At 43.2% G+C, this 20,177-nt stretch overlaps 1 protein-coding gene across 1 annotated transcript in view; it reads left to right on the forward strand.

Annotated features, from left to right (window-relative positions):
* TBXAS1 (thromboxane A synthase 1) overlaps positions 1–20,177 on the forward strand; it is a 195,041-nt gene that overhangs the window by 123,391 nt on the left and 51,473 nt on the right. The window contains exons 6-9 of the mRNA XM_058297468.2: positions 2,656–2,744; positions 4,477–4,625; positions 6,327–6,457; positions 10,859–11,173. Of these exons, the coding sequence (XP_058153451.1) occupies positions 2,656–2,744; positions 4,477–4,625; positions 6,327–6,457; positions 10,859–11,173 (684 nt within the window). The remainder of the gene's footprint in view (positions 1–2,655; positions 2,745–4,476; positions 4,626–6,326; positions 6,458–10,858; positions 11,174–20,177) is intronic.

Here is a 20,177-nt window from a genome sequence, read left to right on the forward strand (position 1 = left end):
TAAAGGCCACAGTAACAGAAATTAAACATTCACTAGACAGGTTCAACAGCAGATTGAAGCTGGCAGAAGAAAGAATCAGTGAACTTGAAGATAAGATAATTGAAATCATCCAGTATGAGGAGCAGAAAGAATGAAGAAAAGTGTACAGAGCCTGAGGAATCTGTGGGAAAGGAACAAGAAAACCAAAACACACATTGCGGGAGTCCCAGGAGAAGAAAGAGAGAATGTTCAGAAAGAATAGTCAAAGAAACCATGACTGAAAACTTCCCAAATGTAACAAAAGACATGAATATACACATCCAAGATGCTCAATGAACTCCAAATAGGATAAATCCAAATAGACCTGCACTGTGTCTGTTGAATGCCATGGATAAAGAGGTAATTCTGAAAGCCACAAGAGAGAAACAAGGTGTCACATGCAAGGGAACCTCAATAAGATTAAGTGCTCATTTCTTATTGGAAACCATGGAGGCAAGATGGCAGTGGGAAGATATATTTAAAGAATTGAAAGAAAAAAACTGCCAACCAAGAACTCTATATCAAGCAAAATTGTCTTTCAAAATGAGGCAGAGATTAAGATATTTCCAGATAAACAGACATTTCCAGGTAATGAGGGAGTTCATTATCACTAGACTGGTCCTAAAGGAGATGCTAAAGTGAGGTCTGCAGGTTGAAAGGAAAGAGGAATAGACAATATACTGAAGCCATATGAAGAAATAAAGATCTCCAGTGAGGGTAACGACATGGTGGGGGGAATGAGGGGTATAGGTACATAGTTCGTATATACTATTGAAGTTAAGTTGGTATTAAAGCAAATGAGATAGTTACAAATTTAGGATGTTAAATTTAAGTCCCATGGTAACTACAAAGAAAATACCAGAGAATATGCAAGCTTGTAGAGACAGAAATTAGATTACAGGTTGTCAGGGGTGGGGAACAGGGAGAATGGAGTGTGAATGTATAATGAACGTAGGGTCTCTGCTTGCAGAGATGGGAAAATTTTAGTAACGGAAGGTGGTAAGGGTAGAGCAATATTGTGAATGTGATGAATCCCATTGAATGGTATACTTGGGAGTTGTTGAGATAGGAAAGTTTAGGTTATGTATGTCACCAAAATTTTTAAAGAAAGAAAGAGCAACTAAAAAAGCAATGATGATTAGATACAATGCAAGATCCTGGGTGGGATCTAACAAAGAAAGAGAAAAGGCTCAAAGGGAAAGTATCGGGACATATGAAAAAATTGGAATATAGACTATAAGCTTTATATCAGTGTTAAATTTCTTGATCTTAAGGTAAATACATAAGTGAATATCCTTATTCTTAGGAAAAGTACATGACAGTAATAAGTGTCCAGAGAGCATGATACATACAACCTATACTCAACTGTTCAGAAAATGGGTTAAAAGATAGACAGACAGATAAAAAGATGGATGAATGAATAGATAGAATATGGAAAATGTGGCAAAATATTAGAGTTAGTGAATCTGAGTATCTGGATGGAGGTATAGGGGTATATTGGAGTTCTCTGTGTATCTGTATGAGGTTTGTATTTATTTTGTAACTGTCCTGAAAGTTTGAAAGTATTTCAAAATAAAAAGTTAAACATTTTTTTTCCTGCCCTTAGGAACTTATATTCTAATGTCAAAATAGTAAAATTCTAAACATAGATAACATTTCAAAATATGTTTTCCATGAGAAATGTTCAGAACAATATATTATAGCATATTGAGTTAGCTCATCCTAGAATGAGCACTGGTTTAAAAAATTTTCCCCTGAAAATATTCAGTTTGTATTTTGAATATAGGAGAGAATAGAAGATCAAGTGGATATCTTGCAGGTTCCACAAAGAATTCCACTAGTCCAACCAAGTCAGTTGGTATAAAAATGGTGGACAGTCAAAAGTGAAATCTGAATTTGTTGAAGCTGGATGATAATTACATACACGTTTATAGTACTCTTCCCTCCACTTTTGTGTATATGTGGAAATTTCCATAATAAAAAAAAAGTGGCTTAAATTTTTTTTAATTGATGTTTAATAATTTTCCTGTGTTGGCAAAGGATGCCGCTTGAAATCAAGTCTTCCCTTTCATTGCAGATTTAAGCAGCTTAAGCAGAAATGAAGGACCATCTATCAAAAAATGCTCTAAAAATGATTTGTGTATTGAATAAGAAGTTGAAATACATGAACTTAGGTTCCTTTGGATGTTAAGGTTCTGTATTCTAATGTAAGAGCTAAAATATAATTGGAACCAAGCAATCATGAATTTCGGCTAATTCCAGAGATAGTATATATGGATTGTGGTCTATTTACTCTCTAATGCTAACCAAATATCATAAAACTGCATGCCGATTCTCAGTTTTGTCTAAGCACTTAATGATCATTTTCATAATTATTTTACAGTATTTACTCTAAATCCTTTCTCCTTTTAGCTTCAAAAAAAAGACTAGTTAAGCTAAAAATAGAGTTTTACAGCTATTGAATTTTTACGATAGTATGAAATTTAGAGCTTCTTTTGAAGTTTGGCTTCAAGAAAGGTACCTTAAGAACAATGCCCATATTCCCCAGAAGCAACCCACATAGCCTCTTAATCTTCAACTAATTTCAGTATGCTCTCTGCATGGTGTCCTAATTACACCTTTGTTATCCATTATCAGATGACTCCCTTAATCAGCCAAAGCTGCAACCTTCTCCTGACTCATTTACAACACTATGCAGAATCTGGGGATGCTTTCGACATCCAGAGGTAAGGGCACTACACTGCAGATGAGAAATCACATTTCTGCATTGCCATTTCTTGTAACTGTACCTAATTGCTGGGCAATTACCTTGAGACCAGCAAATGTGGAAATGCTAAGAACTCATAAAAGTGTGGATGGACAGACTAATAAGAAGAAACGAAACCCACTGAAAACATGGCACGAAGGCGAACAGAGCCCAGGTGTGTAGCTTGTTGAGGAACCCCTTGAGTGTGCGGTGGTTTTTCCTAACATGGATGGACTCACCCTCTGGACCTCTGCAGGCCAAGACTGGGTAGAAAGGACCTTCAGGAGGCATGGTGGAGCACCTCAGGCCAGAAAGCAATGACTCAGTGCTGGACATCAAATTTAAATGAGTGATTTCATAAATGTGATCATCTGGTTTTTCTCCTAGAAACCTTTAGTTGTCCTATGCCAAACTACGGTGAATGTTGAGGAGGTGTAGGTTTGGTGAGGTGGATCTACAGAAGTGATTCTTTCTTGTTCTCGTCACTAACATGATAATAGCATGATCATCACCATCATTTATATGGTACCATATTGTTTACAAAGTCTTCTCACACCTTCTTTCTGATCATGAGACTCGTGAGTTGGCAAAGGTTAAGGTAGACTCGTTAGTTATACAAGCAAAGTAAATAACTCTTAAACCCCTTAAATCAACAATCATTAGGATCAGATTAAATTACATTTGATAGTCTCATTTTTGCTTTTACAATGGAAAGAAATGTGTGTTCAATTGTAGACTTTTTTTTCAAGAGAAGCAGTCAAAATAAAAGAAATTTTCTGGAAGTTTTACTTATTCCTTAATGGTAAGTTGGTAGTTATAGAACTTCTGTAGAAGAGGAACTAAATGTGTGCCTACATAAAACCACAAAAATAGGCATTTTAATTTTAAAAGGGTATTTCAGCCCAGTTTTTAGCCTTTTTAAAAATAACTTAATCTGACTACTCCTGCAATAACAATGACAACAAAACCCACAATAATTGTAGTTTAAAATAGCCATTTGGGGGGCAGGTTTCCTAGAGCCTAAGAGGTTAAATTTTCTGGATGATTTCCTACTGGCAGACCCTTCTCCCTTCCTTTCTAAAGTACAATGTATATTTTCCGTAATAATATACATGGGTTCGTGAAGCTTGTCCCAAAGTTTCTCTACTACATATTTGAGTATGAAGAGCCCCTGGTTTTTGTTTGTTGCTCTTATGAAAACTGTAAAATCATTATGGGGGGGCAAAGCTAATAAAACTAGGTAATCGGGTTGTTAATTCACCAAATCACAATTTGCTATATCTCAATTAGTCATTAGGTTCTGGCCTAAATGGGCTTCACACAACTGTGGGGTAAAATGCACAGGCTTTGGGGCAACTGCTTCTGCTCCTTCACAGGAAGGAATATTTCCAGAATACATCCTGGTATTTGACTGTGTTCTGATTAGTTAAGACTACCCAAAGCTGAAAAGCTGAGTGAGTGTCGTTCTCCCCTGGTCTTTGTCTGATAAGCCATTTGTTTTGTTTTTCTCCCTCCTCCCTCATTCTGTTGTCTATGCAAAGGGCCTGATCCCAGCAGCTCCTCTCCCACCACCACACTTGAGATCTGCAGGCATCTGCCCTTAAAGTATTTCTGTAGGACCAGGATTACCAGTTGGGGGGCTGGGGTCCCGCTTTCCGGGAGGGGTGCAGTGAAGAGTCCCCTCAGAGCTCCAATGTTGCCATCTCCTGCAGGTGCTACTGCTGCTACACCACGGATGTGGTTGCCAGTGTTGCCTTCGGCACCCAGGTGGACTCCTGGAAGTCTCCCGAGGACCCTTTTGTGAAGCACTGCAGGCGTTTCTTTAAATTCTCCATCCCCAGACCTATCTTGGTTTTGATCTGTAAGTACAGCTCCTGCCGAGGGCGGTCAGACTGGACTAGGGCAAACTGAGCAGGACCTCGTGACATGGCCCCTGTGTGGCCCCAGGCAGCTTTCAGTGCTCAGGGAAGGGCACATTGGGTGTCTCTGAGAGTCCCCCTATGGAGGGCTCGTCTTCCAAGGGCCTCTCAGGCTCTTCTTGTCACCAGCCTGGGGTCACTTACACCAGCACAGGTAGCCCTGGCCTGTGTGTCCAACGCACAGGTACAGCAACCACGCAGTGCTGAGTGCTCTGTGGGCACAGCCTCAGTTTAGTCCTGTTTGCCCTATGAGGTAGGTCTTCTTATCCCCATTTTACAGATGAGAACACAGAGGCTTCGAAAGGCCTGAGGCATATTTCTCCCCTTCTGCAAAATTCCTCTTCAGAAGACTTCTCCCTTCTGAAGCCTACTGCCTCGCAAATTAGAAATCACACCTGAGGGGTGACTAAATAGCTTAACCAATGCTATGGAGACCAGTCGATTTCTTTTATTTTTATTTTAGTTGTTATCGTCTGGCCAATTCTAGTATTTCCTTGTTTTTACAGAAGTATTGAGGTTTTCATGTTTGTTACAGATTATTGCCATACTTTCTAAGCATTATGCTGGTCTGGTTAGCTCAATTCATTCCTCAGTCAGTTTATTCCCATTTTCTGAGTCAGTGTCAGTGGGAACCCCTGTCATCTCCATCAGCAACCATGGAAATTGTAGGGGGACCCACCGGGTGTGGAGCAGCTCCTCCTCGGCCGCTGGCCCCGCCACTCCCCGCCAGGTGCTCCAGCTGAATCCACCCCTCTTCCCATAAACCGGAAGAGAAGCGGGAGTCCTGGGGATGTGTGGCTCCGTCATTCCGCCACTGCTGTCTCTGCCCCTTCTGAATCTTACTCCCTGCCGTGTCACAGTGACCTAGACTCCAACTCTTGAGAACAGGCAGAGCTTTCGGAGACCTCTGTGGGTCCAGACGATTCTTCCCAGTCCAGCTGCCACGTGGTGCCCAGTGTGCTGTGGGTCCACCGAGAACGCTGGCAAGCTGCAGTGAGCCGAGCTCCCCTGCGGCAGGGTCTCACCCACTCGCCTGGTGCCCAGAGATGAGTGTCCTCACCCAGGTAGCCCCATCCCAGGGGCGTGGCAGCGAGGGCCCAAGTTGAATGTGGCACAGCAAAGGAGGAGCCTGTGGGACAGCGGAGAAGGGGGAATGGCATTCTTGTCAGGAACTACAGTATGGCTCTTAGGGACAGTTCAAGTATTGGCAATGGGGACAGTTATCCAGAGACAGAAAACAACACAAATGCAAGTGACAAGAAAGTTGAGAAAGCAGCTCTGTTTCTACCACTTGCTAAGACTTGAAACGTGGCCTGTACTCTGTTCTCCCTTGATGAGAGAGATGTCTGGGACCGAGACAAGTGATTTACAAGCATCAAATGGGCCTCTTGAGGGCCAGGCAGGAATGAGGATGCAGTGGTACCGACATTTGTTGAGTGCTTACTAGGTGCAAGGAATGGGGAGGACTACAAAGATGGAATGAGATGTGATCGCTGCGTAGAGCAGCGCTGCAGTGGGGAAGACAGGCCTACAAAATGATTCTAATTCAAGGCCTGGGGGTTTGCTTCCTGGTAACAGGCCTCTAATAGTCCTGGTTTATTATCCACCCCTTTTCAATGCCACTTTTGCTTTTCTCTTTTTAGTATCGTTTCCATCCATAATGGTTCCACTGGCCCGGATTTTGCCCAATAAGAACCGAGATGAATTAAATGCCTTTTTTAACAAACTCATTAGGAATGTGATCGCCTTGCGGGACCAGCAAGCTGCAGAAGAGGTAATGTATTTTAATAGGGCATAGTGTCGGAGAGGAATAGAAACGAATCTGGCATCACTGTCTCTCTTGCTCTTTCCTCCCAACCCCGGCCATCACACCGTGCTGTTCTTTAGCCAGCTACCACTTGGAGCTTTGCAGCGGCAGTGGAAAGAAAGGAGGAAGGTTGAAGAAGGGCAAACCAGAAAGAAAAAGGAAATGGGAGTTGAAAAGGACAGTAGGGAAGAGAAGCCTAGAGCAATTTGTCCACACTTCAAAATGGGGGAGTAGAATTAAAGCTGCTCCCAATGCCTCTCGACTTCAAGTACCACCCCAAGCACAGGCAACAGCAGCCCCCAAGAATTTTCTAGGTAATTGTGCCCACATGTAGTTTTCGTGAGCATGTTCTTTTTACGGAAAAACGGCAAAATAGAGTTTTACAGCATGAATAGCATAAATATCAGACAGGAGTTCAGGCAGCTGTCCATCAATCCCACATTCCCTCTCAGGATGGAGGAAGTGGCTACAAACTTGACAGTGGAGGACCCTCTCGTCTCTTTAGGATGGTTTATCTGAGATCTGGGCTTTTCTTTCCCCCTTAAACTTGCACGATGCTTGGCATGTATAACATGTATTGATTACATTTGGCTAGGGTTAGAAATAGGAGTTTTTAGCATGAAGGAAAAAAATTTCAATATTGGATATGCTGGTGGATGTGAAAACGCTGCTCTTTGAGGGCCTGAGCGCACTAAGGAAAATTACTTAACAGGGCACACAGAGCTGAAAGGTCTTGGCCTTAACTGACTTGTTCAGGACGTAGCTTGAAAGGGGTTTTCTCGAAGACTGGGGGCTCAGCGGGACTAGCAACAGGAGACCGTGGGCTCGGATCGCTAAGGCCTCGGCCTGGAGTGAAGTCAGGGCCCATTAGGCGGCTCGATGCACAGTGCGGCCTCGGGCAGCACCTTCATCCTGCTCGGCTTCAGAGGCTGAGGCTGCCGGCACCAGAAGCCGCGTGAGGCGGCCGCGAGCTCACGGCCCTGACGGCCCTCACGGCCCTGGATTTAGCTGGAACGCGCTTCGAGGTGTGGGGGAAATCGGCCAGCCGGCTTCCCGGACTGCCTCTGAGGCCCAACAGACAGAGCATTCTGATCCAGGCCCACGCCTGGCCACAGAGGCAAGCCTGAGGGAGGAGCGGGGAAGAAAGCACCATTTTCACACCCGAACAGGGTGCTGTGGACGCTTCAGGGTGCTGTGGACGCTTCCCTCGGCGGGTTGTTGAGCCGCCCCCACCCCCACCCCTAGCCCGAAGCCCACTGGCTGTGGAACCAGGCTGCACATTCTAAAACTGTTACACCGAATGACTTACTAAGAGGTGAGAGGTTATTAAAGATCCAATTACTGGGATTGCCTAGAGCTTTTCCTTTTATAAACTCGAGAGCTATTTGTTTCAAACAATGAGTTGATCTGAGAAAAACCTCCCAACCACAAATCCAGGACTGCCCATGTCAGCGCAGAGCTATACAGTTACTAAGAAAACCTCGTTTAAAGCCATCTGAAGTCTGTATACATTCCATCAAGCAGATGTGTGTGTGCGCAGTGGAAAATGCAGCACAGATGTTAAAAGGTAAATATTTTTCTAAGCTCTAGCCGATGGGTAGATTAGACACCTACATCTATCAGGGTGAGTATTTTTCTTGGATATAACCATAAACCAGCTCTGTTTTGGTCCTAAATGAGTGGTGTTCAAATAGCCTCCATCATGCAGTGCAAATAAAAGAAACCATCCACACTAATGCTCCTCTCCAGCCCAAGGGCCCCAGGGAGCAGCCCTTTCCTCTGGCCTCTGTAGCAGGAGGTTAAGGCAGATTTCTGCAAGGCTCCAATAGCCCCTTGCAGCCTACCTGAGCTGGGATAAGAGGACAGGATGCCGGTTGCAGTTTTGCCACTGGAGAAATCCAATGGAGCAGATATGCTGTGCCCTACCTCCCTTTCTCACCCCCTCCCCAGCCCAGCAAAGCCACAATCAAGCCTCAGGGACCATGACTGTCACATCCGAGGAATTTCACACTTGCCAACCAAGAGGCCGTGGATGTTCTCGGGTCCCAGGCTGGCTTCCAGGAGCCCGGGCGGGAAAGGACACTCACTCTCTGTGCATGCCGTCTTGCCCTTCCCTGCCCAGCTCTGCCCCATGGGAGCAGACGAGGCACTGGGGTCCCAGCAGCCACCAAGGTGGGGACCAGCAACAGGAGGGAAGCTGGGGGAAAGCCAGCCCTGGCGGACGCACTTGGAAATAGAAAGCACACACACACAAACAAAAAAACAAAAACAAAAACAGGGCCAGGGCTGAATTAAACAGGCAACAAATGCTGACCCTTGGCCATTCTCTCAGTTTTTACACCCCAGCAGGTCAGCTGAGGCTTTGCCTCCTTAGCCTCAAGGTTTATGACTCACACAGGCTTAGTCCTGGGCCATGCTAGGACTTCAGGGGACACCTTCCAAGGTCACAAAGCTGGGAAGCAGTAGAGCTTCAAAGGTCCCTAGCCAAGGTTTCTGTTCTAAATATCAAGCAAATTCAATACATTGTTCATCAAAATGCATTTGTTGCATTATATTTTTATTTGCATAATTATTACATACCTAACATTTAATACATACCTAACATGCTCAGTACATGGAGTATAGAGTCCTGCCCTATATGGAGAAAAAATGACAACACTCGATCTTAAAAGATGAAATTAAGTGTTAAAGGTGTATGGCATATGGCATTCAGTGCCCACGTGGCAAGCCAGTGCCCGCATGGTGAGCTGAGTGTCCACATGGCAAGAGTGCCTGTGCAGTGAGCCAGTGCCCGTGCAAGTGAGTCATGCAGTAAGATGATTACACAATAAAAGAGAGATGAAGGGGAGAGTCTAGGTAAAGCACAGCAGAAAGCAGAAACTGAGGTGGCACAGCTAACAGGGAACCTCTCTCCACATCAGAGGTCCCCAGGATTGAACCCTGGTGAATCCTAGAAGAGAAAAAATGAGAAGAGAAGACCAAAAAAAAAAAGGAGAAATAGATACAGAAGATCAGACAGCAAATTGATACAGACAGCAAAATCAGCAGGGTGGGGGGAGGGGAAGGGAAAGGGGGAAAAGTAAATAAAATAAATACATTTTTTTAAAAAAAGGTATATGGCATAGATTATTACTGCGATAGAAACTGAATCCAACAAATTGAAAAAATGCTGCAGCTAGTAAAATATTTTGACATTAGAATATTTTTCTGTTGGTGGTTCTAGCCTCTCTTGCTGTTTTAGTTCCATTAACTTCAGAAAAGAGTAATATATTGGGTGTCATTCATATATGAAAGAGCTTTTCAATGAAGGGATGCGTCAGGAATTCCCTTTATTAACTCTAAAGCAATATGCAAATGCTTCTATTGTTACAAAATTGGTGATAGTAAAAAATATGAAAAATTTGCCAGCTACTAATAAGGAAGGCAGGGAAGAATGGTATTCTCCAACCCTGACTACCAAGGGAAGCTTCTGAGAGAGGTGGACCATTTTAATGAGAAACATTTAAGTGCGGGTTATCCATTTGCTATCCACAAGTGGGGTAGGTGGTTACTGAGAAAATAAGGGAAATTATATGACAATAAAAGGACACAGAATACAAAGTCTGAAGATTTTAAAGGCAAACTTTACCAAAACCAGTTTTTGTCCCCAGCTCTGTTAACTTTCTACTGTGTGAGAAAAAAAATTATGGCTGTCCATATAAGCCCTAAGTTGTACATAAGAGAAAAATGAAGAAACTTGGCGGTGGGGGAATACTTTTATTTAAATATATATGATGTTGTAATTGTTTTATTATAAACAATCAACCATAAGATTGTTAGGAAACCAACCAACCAACCAACTGTGCAAATACATATAAAGTAAAAACTAAAAGCCCCCTGGTTTTCCCACCCACCCCTCCCACTTCCTTCCCCCAAAGTAGTCACTGTGAGCTGTTGGATATGGATGCTGATAAACATTTCCTATGCACAGACACATATATGTAATCATATGTATTATACATCTACTGTTTGTTTGAACCAAGATCCCTACTTTACATACTGTTCTGTGACTTACTTCTCTAACACAACAAAATGACTCAACAATTTTCCAAATCAGGCACATATAGAATTTGCCTCATCATTTTAATGGCAGCTTCATAATCCATTGTTCAGCAACAGCAGAATATATTCAACCAGGGCCATACTGATGGAAATTCGGGTGGTTTCAGGGCTCTCCCATCTCAGATAACCCAGCAATTCAGGACTCTTTTTTTTCCCTATTGAACCCTTAAAAAGCTTCACCCACACATATTCTTCCTTTGTGCTCCAAGAAACTTCGTTTGTGTGACTCTAAGTTCCAAATGTGCACTTTCTTCTTCTGTCCTTTAGAGGCGGAGAGATTTCCTTCAAATGATCCTGGATGCCCGACATTCTGCTACCTCTGTGGACGTGGAAAGCTTTGATATCGTCAGACAAGTCTTCTCCTCTACTGAATGTCAAGGTCATCCGTCCCAGCAACACCAGCCCAGAGCACTGTCCAAGCCCTTGACTGTGGATGAGATCGTGGGCCAGGCCTTCATCTTTCTCATTGCTGGCTACGAGATCATCACCAACACACTCTCTTTTGCCACCTATCTCCTGGCCACCAACCCTGACTGCCAAGAGAAGCTTCTGAGAGAGGTGGACCATTTTAATGAGAACCACGTAAGTGCAGGTTGGATCCAATTATCCATTTGCTATCCATAGGGCAATTGATTTTGTGTTACTAGAAGTGAAACATTCTTAATAACTGTCTTGCTAAAAATCACATTATAAGTTCAGAAGAGGAAACAGGGTCAGGGCCCACCTTCTCTGTCTCTCTGGATTAGCAAGTAAGATAGAAGGTTCACAACATTCACTTTCTGGGGCTGTCCCTGAAACCAGGTCTGGCTCTGGGAAGCTACAAAGTCCCAGGAATGAGTCAGGGCCAAAGGGCAGGGATGGGGAAAGGAAGTGCTCTGATCGTGGAGTTGCCCCACTTAGGGAGATAGGTGAGAGCCAGCCAATGGCGCCCAAGGCTGAAGGCAGGAGAAGGGCATACAGAGGGGCCAGAAAGGAGCAGGAGCGAGGACTGGGTGAGAACTGGTGATGGAGCAAGGTAAAAGGGGCTGGTCAGCGCCACTCCAGAGATTCTGGGCCTTCCTTCTAGGTGAGGTACTGCCTTGGTGGACTTGGAGAAAATTTACAAAGGTGCTGAGCTAGGCTACATGATCACCTCGTTGTTTTCTGGATCCTTGTGTGTATATTGCTTTGACTTATGAATTGTGAAAAAGAATCGTTTTTAAAATTCTGTGCTTTAATAGGCAGACTACCATGATGTAATCCTTTCTATTACATTCTGATAACCTCAACAGAACAGTCATCCTGTTCTGTTACTAGAACCATGAGAAAAATTTTTCTTAAATTGAGCAGAAAAAACGCTTTCTAGAAAATTCTACTTCTTTATCCTAGTGGGGAAGTAGAAGCAAGACTTGCCTTTCTTCTCCATGTCAGTTTTCAAATATTTGAAAATCAACTGTGCTACTGATTACCTCAAATTTTGGCTCCTAATGAAGTTACAGTCAACTTAAAGTTCCAGGTTATTATCTCACTGCCAAGCCAGTGCTCCCAAATCTACTACTTATACAATTGTTTTTTTGAGCCTACATGCAAAAGTTTATATTTACCCTTACTACTGCTCAAGTCAGTCAAAATAATTTTGAATCTTGATTCTGCTGTCTGTCATATTAGCAAATCCCCCAGGTTTGTGTGATCTGAGACTCGCTGAGCATGTTTCCTGTTTCATCCAAGTCATTGATTAAAATGTTGAATGTACAGGGTTTCCCTCTAGGTTGACATTGACCCATTTATCAATATTTTTAGGCCTGGATTCTCAATAAGTCATAAATCCAAATAACCCACAACCACTCCTATGGCCAAGCTTATCATCTGCCTTATAGGTAGCCGTTTTCTTTTCATCAGGGAGAGGCGAGGAGGAGGGACCAATGATGGTTGGAATGCATAACTGAAAGAGAAATAAGGGGAGCTAATGGGCACATCGAATAGGATGCATTAATTGCAGATCACAAGAAATCTAATCCAGACTAATTAAAGAAAAAAAATAGGGGAATTTATTAGTACAAATAATTAAGTAGCTCGGAATAGATGTGGCTTCTTCAGGCAAATCTTTACCCAGGCTCAAAGAAGTAACCACTTCCCAGTTTCTCTCTCTCTAGTTCTTGGCTGTGCTTTCCTAATACTGGCCCCATCTTCAGTCATGTTCTCCCCCCACAGTCCCAAGTAGGCTGCCAAGAACATTTGGAACTATAGTACAAGCTTCCTTGCTCAGAGCCCATGGAGAAGAGTCTGGCCCAAAATTCTCACCAAGAGTCCTGAGAGTCATGATGATTGAAGTGCTTAGGCCACCATCCAGTCTTGAACCAAGTATTGTGGCCAAGGGGATGGGGGTCATGGATGGTCTTAAGCCTGGAGTCAATCATACTCAAGCCACTTGACTGAGAACTTGGAAGGGTGACTTCCCCATGGAAGCTTAGGATACTATCCCAGGAAGGCAGCCAAGTCATAGAGGGAAGTCCAGCCTTCTGGACTCTAATGAACCAGAGGGCAGGTCAGATTAAGAACTTTTTAAACATCTGAGCGCCCAGAAATGTAGTAGATATGACAAAAGATTGGAGAGGGAACAAGAATAACCATCTCTAAGAGGAAGACGTCATGATCCTCGCCTTCAGGGAATTTACTCTCCAGTTGAAAAAAAAATGTGTCTGTTAAAACAATATGCCCTTTAAACATAATCCTCCAGGGCAATAGAAGGCTGCGAAAAATCATGTGCTAGAGTATGCGGGTCATTGGGAGATCTCTGGGGCTCTAGGAATCTAACCCACCAGCTACAACAGGGATCACATCTGGATATGTTAACTCTACCAGGAGGACGCAGGGAGTGTTTCCGTAGGCTCCCCTTCAAAGGCCATCACACACAACCCTTTCTCTCTGACATGGCCTTAACTGAGTATGGCCTCAGCAAGGGTAATAGCATGTCACCAGACCCTGGCCTCCTTCAAATCCCCCCAGCCGAGGGTCAGCACTTCTTTCCCCAATGGAGCCTTTTCTATGGGTTGTGCAGGATGTTTCAAGGAGCAAATTAACAGAGTCTGGTCAAGTTTCTCAAACTTTAGTGTACACAAACCATCTGGGAAGATTGTTTAAAATGCAGATTCCAGGGCTCTGCCCTCAGATTCCAATTCTACAAGTCTGGGATGGAGCCCAGGAACCTACATTTTTAATAAACATCCCAGGTGATTTTGGTGCACATGGTCCCTGGTTCCACTTTGAGAATATAGACATAGAGTCTCAGAGTCCAGCCCCCTCTTCCAAGAAAAAATATGGTCCAAAGCCCTGCCATAGGAGTGTACGCCCTACAGGCAACATTTCCTTTTTTTCTGTTGCTCATAGATGGGAAAGTCTCTGAGAAACAGGAATACATAGAAGTTTTCTTCTTTTTTAAAATAAAATAATTTTGGTAGCCACAATAGCATTACTTTTTACAGCCTTGCACATGGTATATACTCCAGAAATACTTGTTGGTTTCCTTTTTTTTTATTACTAAAATCAGAGTTCTGTTAATACGGGCCATCTGTCAGGACATGGAAATGCAGATTAGTAGTTCACACATTAGATATTTTCCTGAAAATATTCCTGAAAATGTGCATGTAAAGTATGACTTGTTGTAATTTTCCTGCTGGTTTCCATTCAACAAATATTTCTTGAGTGCCAGTTACATGTCAGATACCAGGGCTCCAGACCTTCCACACCAAGATGTTCTAATCTAGCTCTTCTATGAGATCCCTGGTGAGCCCCACGTGCCTCCTTAGATATTTATCCCTTGTGTTTGTCAATGAGATTGCTAGATTTGCACTCTAGAGCTTCTTTTCTTGAGACATATTCCCTTTACAGCATTGCCCTATGAGAATCTAATGAAAGTTAGTTCCTCTCCCCAAGAAAAAGAATGTATATGTGCACTGTATTGATTAGGACTCTTTCTATTGACAATAAGAGAAAACTCAACCCAGGTAGACCGAATATTTAAAAAAATCTAGGAGGTAAATCAGTCTTCAGATATGGCTTGATGCAGGGGCTCAAACCTTGTCACTGGAACCCAGGTTTTTCCCTCTCCCAATCTCTCAGGTCCAGTTTCTCTAGACAAACTCCATCCTCAGATAGGATCCTCCTAGTGGTCTCAAGACAGCTATGTAACCAGAATTTTGAATAGTCTAAAATAAGGGAGGTACAGGCGTGAAGTCATTTTGTGTTTTCTCCAATTATTTCCTTTATATATGTGGTGGTGAATGTCCTTTCCTTTTCCTTGATGCTGTCTCAGACAGATCTCAAAGGTTTCTGGTCACTTTTAGGCATTAAAAAAGTCCAGACCAGTCCTAGACTACTTTAAAACTTGAATTTCACATCTAATTTAACACTCTTCCATTCCCTTAGCTCAGGTTGACTGTGACCCCAGCCGCAAAGGGGAGAGAGTGTGGTCCATTCCTTCACCCTCCTTCCTCTCCTTCCCTACCCTCTGAGCCTCCCTTTCTCCTCCAGGGTGTTAGGGCCTACAAATACATCTACAAATCTTTCTTAACTGGGGCTGCTTTTAGTGTCTTTCATGCATGGTCTCAGACATGGAGCAAATGCAGGAGTCATTCAGGAGGCTCTTGGGACCTCTTCAAAACACAGTTCCCTGCTGGAGGGATGGCTCCAGTTCCTACTGCCAGCTCCATGCTCCATATTTTCTTGGTGTTGGGATTTCCTCATGCAGTCACACCTCATGTGTGTGTGTGTGTGTGTGTGTGTGTATATACACATACATACACACATATATATAGTATGACCTCGCTCATATAAAATACATCCCATGCATACACACACACATAGTATGACCTCACTGATAGGAAATAATTAGAATAAGCACATTCAGAAACTATAATACAGGTTACCAGGGGCCGGGGTAGGGGTAGGGAATACAGTTTGCTGGCAAGACATCTCATACTTCCATGGCTTCTGCAGAGTCCATTTGGCCTAGGAGAGAGACACGTCTTAGTCACACCTACAGCAGCAGCTCCCACTGCTGCTTCCTCTCTCTGCCATAACAAAGTACCACAAACTGGGTGGCGTAAGATAACAGAAATGCACTGTCTCACAGTTCTGGAGGCTGGGAGCCTTACATCAAGGTGTCGGCCATACCATGCTCCATCTGAAACCTCTAGAGGAGAATCCTTCCTTGCCTCTTCTAGCTTCTGGTGTTTGCCAACAATCTTTGGCATTCCTTGGCTTGCAGCTGGAGCACTTCAGTCTCTGCCTCCATCATCACATGACCTTCTCCCTTGTGTCTCTCTGCCTCTGTGTCCAGATTTCCCTCTTCTCATAAGGACACCAGCCATATTGAATTAGGGCCCACCCTAACCCAGTGTGCCCTCATCATAACTAATCACATCTTCAAGAACCCTATTTTCAAATGAGGTCACCTTCATGGAACCCAGAGTCAGGACTAGAAAATATCTTTTATTTGGGGGAGGGGGGCGTGGCACAATACAACCAACTCATAAGAGAAGGAAAGTTGGCGATTCTGTTGCATAAAAAGATAACCAGCTGGAGAATGAAATGCCAGGCTCTTTCAGGCAGGTGGTCCCAATTGTAGGACCCCGTTTTCTTGGCATGGGACAAAGAGGAACACTCTTCTCTAGACCAATCACAGGTTTTTCTTAAATTCCTGTAATCTTTTTATAAGCTGAGGATAGGGAGTTGTGGAGAGCAGATTCAAGTCCAGCATAAAGACCCAAGTCTCTTTTCTGGAATTTCCAGTGAAAGTTTCATTGCATCTCGTGGACAGTGACTGGGTCATGTGCCCATCCCTCAACCATTCACTGGGCTGAAGGGAATAGGATGCATGGACTGGCTTAGACTTGCTCCATCCCTGGAGTTGGAGCCTAGTTGGGGTCTCACTTGAACAACACAGTCCTGTTCGTGGAAGGGGGTGAATGGCTGCTGGGTGGCCAAAAAAGAGTGGGTCCTCCCATGTATGTGCATTCAGAATCCATAGACGCCAGATGAGAAGTTCCCACTTTCAGATTTCTCTCTATGTGCACACACTTACCATTTCTCTGAACTTTTAAAAACCAGCTTTCCAAATTGAAGGTGTAAGACGAACAAGGTCTAGTACTGCCTGCTCTTTTGTACATCTTCTAAATGATGTGGCCACTTCATACCAACTTTCCTGTGATTTCTACATAGTCAGTCAAAGTATCTTTACTAGTCAGAATTAAGCCTAGACTGGCAGTGCTTTATTCCATCCTTTACCATTCAAGACATGAAATTAGTCATGAAAGTGAATAATTTAGGTGTTCTACTTTTAGCAGAGTAAAACTTCTGGCACATATAAGGACACTTGAAGGTCTTTCCTTACTGTTGTGGATTATCTCTATGCACATTTTACAACCCAGCCGCTCTGTCTGGCAATATCATATCACTCACCACCTATTTTGACCCAAGTGGTCTCGATTGCATTTCTTCTTTCAGGGTATAGATTTCTGTTCCAGTGTATAATAGAGTTATAATCCACTTTACAATTCATGCCCCTAGGCTGCCTCTTTTTATGTCATTTATGCTTTCTTCCAAATCATCTTGCTTTTACATTTTGCCTGGCCTCCCCTCCTCTAGTCTCATCATCAAAATTCAGTTTGAAAGTTTCTTGCTCAAGCCCTGCAATCTCTTGGAGGATTCTCTCTTTCCCCATACTGCCTTAGTCATGTTGACAGGACAGGAACGTTCATTAAATTCAATAATGGAGAAGAGGGGAAAGACTCATACCACTCGTACCACTGGCCAAATTGAGAAGACACACCAATTTTTAATAAAACCTTTGTAATGTAGATGGCATTTTGTTCTCCAATGTCTGATTTTGAAAAGGATAAGGAAAAAAAACACATTTTTAAATATACAAACTGTTTTTGCTATAGCTTTAGCACTTTACGTTGAAATTATTGACTTTTTATCTGCCCAAACCATTCTCGTTTCTTTTTTTTTTTTTTTTTTTTTTGGTGCTGGACTGTGCCAACTAAAATTTATGACTCATTTTCCTTCTGCTTAATTGTTGTTATAAATCTGCTGTACAGAACCCAGTTGTAAATTTATCACAAACGGAATTAGATTGATATATAGCCTCTCTTTAGGATAATTTGAACAGTTGTGCCTTAGAAGGAAGGCCAAATTTTTAAGATTTCTCTTGAAAAGCTGCTTTGTAACTATTATAAATATCTAATTAAAATACCACTTATTCTTCCTTTTTCTCTTAAGGAAAAGAACATTCCATGCTGGTTATTTCAGCTGATTAGCTCGTGCTGCTAATGTGAGCAAGGTTGGGTATTTGTTTCTTGAAACAGCCAGAGGATCTCAAAGGAAAAATGCATATTCCACAGCCACACACAAACACACAAATGGCCATTTTATCCCCAACCAGCTGTTTCATAATACATGTCCTCTGTCACAGAAGGAGAGTTGGGCGAAAGACTGAATAGCTTCACACATTCATCCTCACTATGGGAAAACAGAAACAAAAAACCCTTCCCAGTTTGGATTCTACCCACAGTCAATCTTCAGAGTCATTTCACAGAGGGAGCAGGGCACAGTTAATTTAAAGGTTCAAGGGAAAAAACGGGAAGTGGGCGTGGGGACGTTTCCAGTGTCCGCGGGTTCCTGGTTCCTGCTGTCTGCCGTTCTGCCACAAGGGCAAGCCCAGATGTTCCCCATCAATTCACTAAGCCAGCAAGCCACACAGCACTCGAGCCTCCTCTGAGTCCATCCCTTTCCTAGAAACAGTACGACAGAACACCAGGGAACAAAGAACCCGAAACCTACAGCCGTAAAGTCAGAGAGCCAGGGCCTGGCTCACCAGCAGTGGGAGATCCAGGGCAGAGCCTACGGCCCCACTCACCAGTGGGGGCTGGTGTGGCCCTTTCCTCCTTTCAGGAGTCTTTCCCTCGCCATTTTTAAAAAACTTATTTCTATCGAGGACGTTGTCAGCTTACAAAATTATCATGCAGAATGTGCAGAATTCCCATACATCCCCCCTCCTCCAACACCTTACATTGTTGTGGGACATTTGTTACAGATTATGAAATAAACATAATCAGACTATTACCGTATCTATTACCGCTAACTATGGTCCATAGTGTACCCTTGGCATATGTTTCTCCATACACCCCCTAATATTAACACTACGTATTAGTATTGAACATTTGTCATAGTTCCTGGGAGAACACTCTCGTATTTGTACTGTTAACCACAGTCCGTCCTCCACTACATGGCTCACTGTGTTATACAGTCCCATGCCTTGTACATTCATGCCTTGTACACTCAGTGGTTCTCACTTTCACCACTGAGTTGTGCAGTCATCGCCCCAGTAAACCTTTGAAAGTTTTCCTTAGTCCAAAAGAAAAAATCCTACACCCCCTCTTATTGACCTTTAGTGCCGATAAGGTACCTTCTTTGACATTGACGCAAGAATATTACAATATTGCTGTTAACTATAGCCCGTAAGTTAAGTTAATTATATCTACCCATGCATCACTATATTCTTACCACCTTGTAACAGTGCAGTACCTTTGCTCTAGTTCATAGAAGAGCATCCCTGTGTTTGTACTGTTAACCACACTCCTCACCCACCACCGGGGTCACTGTGTTATTCGGCTCCTACCCCTTGCCGTTTTGAGTCCTGCAGTCTCTAACTGGTGCTTCTCAAACTTTAAAATGCGTATGAATCATCTGAGAACTTAGACTGAGGATTCTGATTCAGTCGTCTGGGCTGAATCAGGTGAGGCCTGAGACTCTGCACTTCTAACAAGTTCCCGGGTGACCCCAATGCTGCTGGACCCTGGCCCACTGTGTAGCCAGCCAGGTTCAGAGCCATAAATGCTTTGTCTCTCTTAGTCGCAACATAGGTAGCAAGTATTTATTACTAATGACAGTGCTAACATTACTTAAAGATTTACTTTTTCTTAGTAAATTAAAACACTTTCAAGATTATCCTGCTACGCCAAGCTCTCTTCATTGACTGGGAGGTAAAGTGAGGCAGAAATTGCCCAATTCTGGATATGTCTTTAGAAGCCTATTACCCATAATCTTAAAATCATCTTGCTTAAATAATTTGTCCATGGTAGGACGTTTGGGGAGTGGGTGGGGGAGGGGGAATTTGAGTTCATTTAGATTCATTTTCAAAGCAAATAAAGATGGCCTTCTCTCAAGATGCACGTGTAGACTGGCAACACATCACATCTAATATGCACCGCTAATGAGTCCTTAGTGTATACAGTGGCTTTGGTGCCATGACAGAGGGCATGTCTAAGTATTGTGGTCAAAGGGAAACTTTCCCTGATGGCATTTCCCTGGTGATTTAGAGCAAATTCTGTAGTATTTTCACTTAAGGGGCAGGACTGCCGGGGAGGAATCTTGGAAATATATCCAGCCTGCCCACTTCTCAGACTTCTTTCTGGAAGCGTCTGGCCTAGGGAAGTAGTCTCTCATCCGTCTCTGGCATGCCAGGCAGCTATTTTTAGGGCAGGGCAGTTCTTAGCTACAAAGAAGGGTCACTCTGGGTGGGAACCTGGAGCTATCTTCGAAGTTA

Source organism: Dasypus novemcinctus, chromosome 5, assembly GCF_030445035.2.
Source record: "Dasypus novemcinctus isolate mDasNov1 chromosome 5, mDasNov1.1.hap2, whole genome shotgun sequence".
In the NCBI taxonomy this organism is placed as follows: domain Eukaryota; kingdom Metazoa; phylum Chordata; class Mammalia; order Cingulata; family Dasypodidae; genus Dasypus; species Dasypus novemcinctus.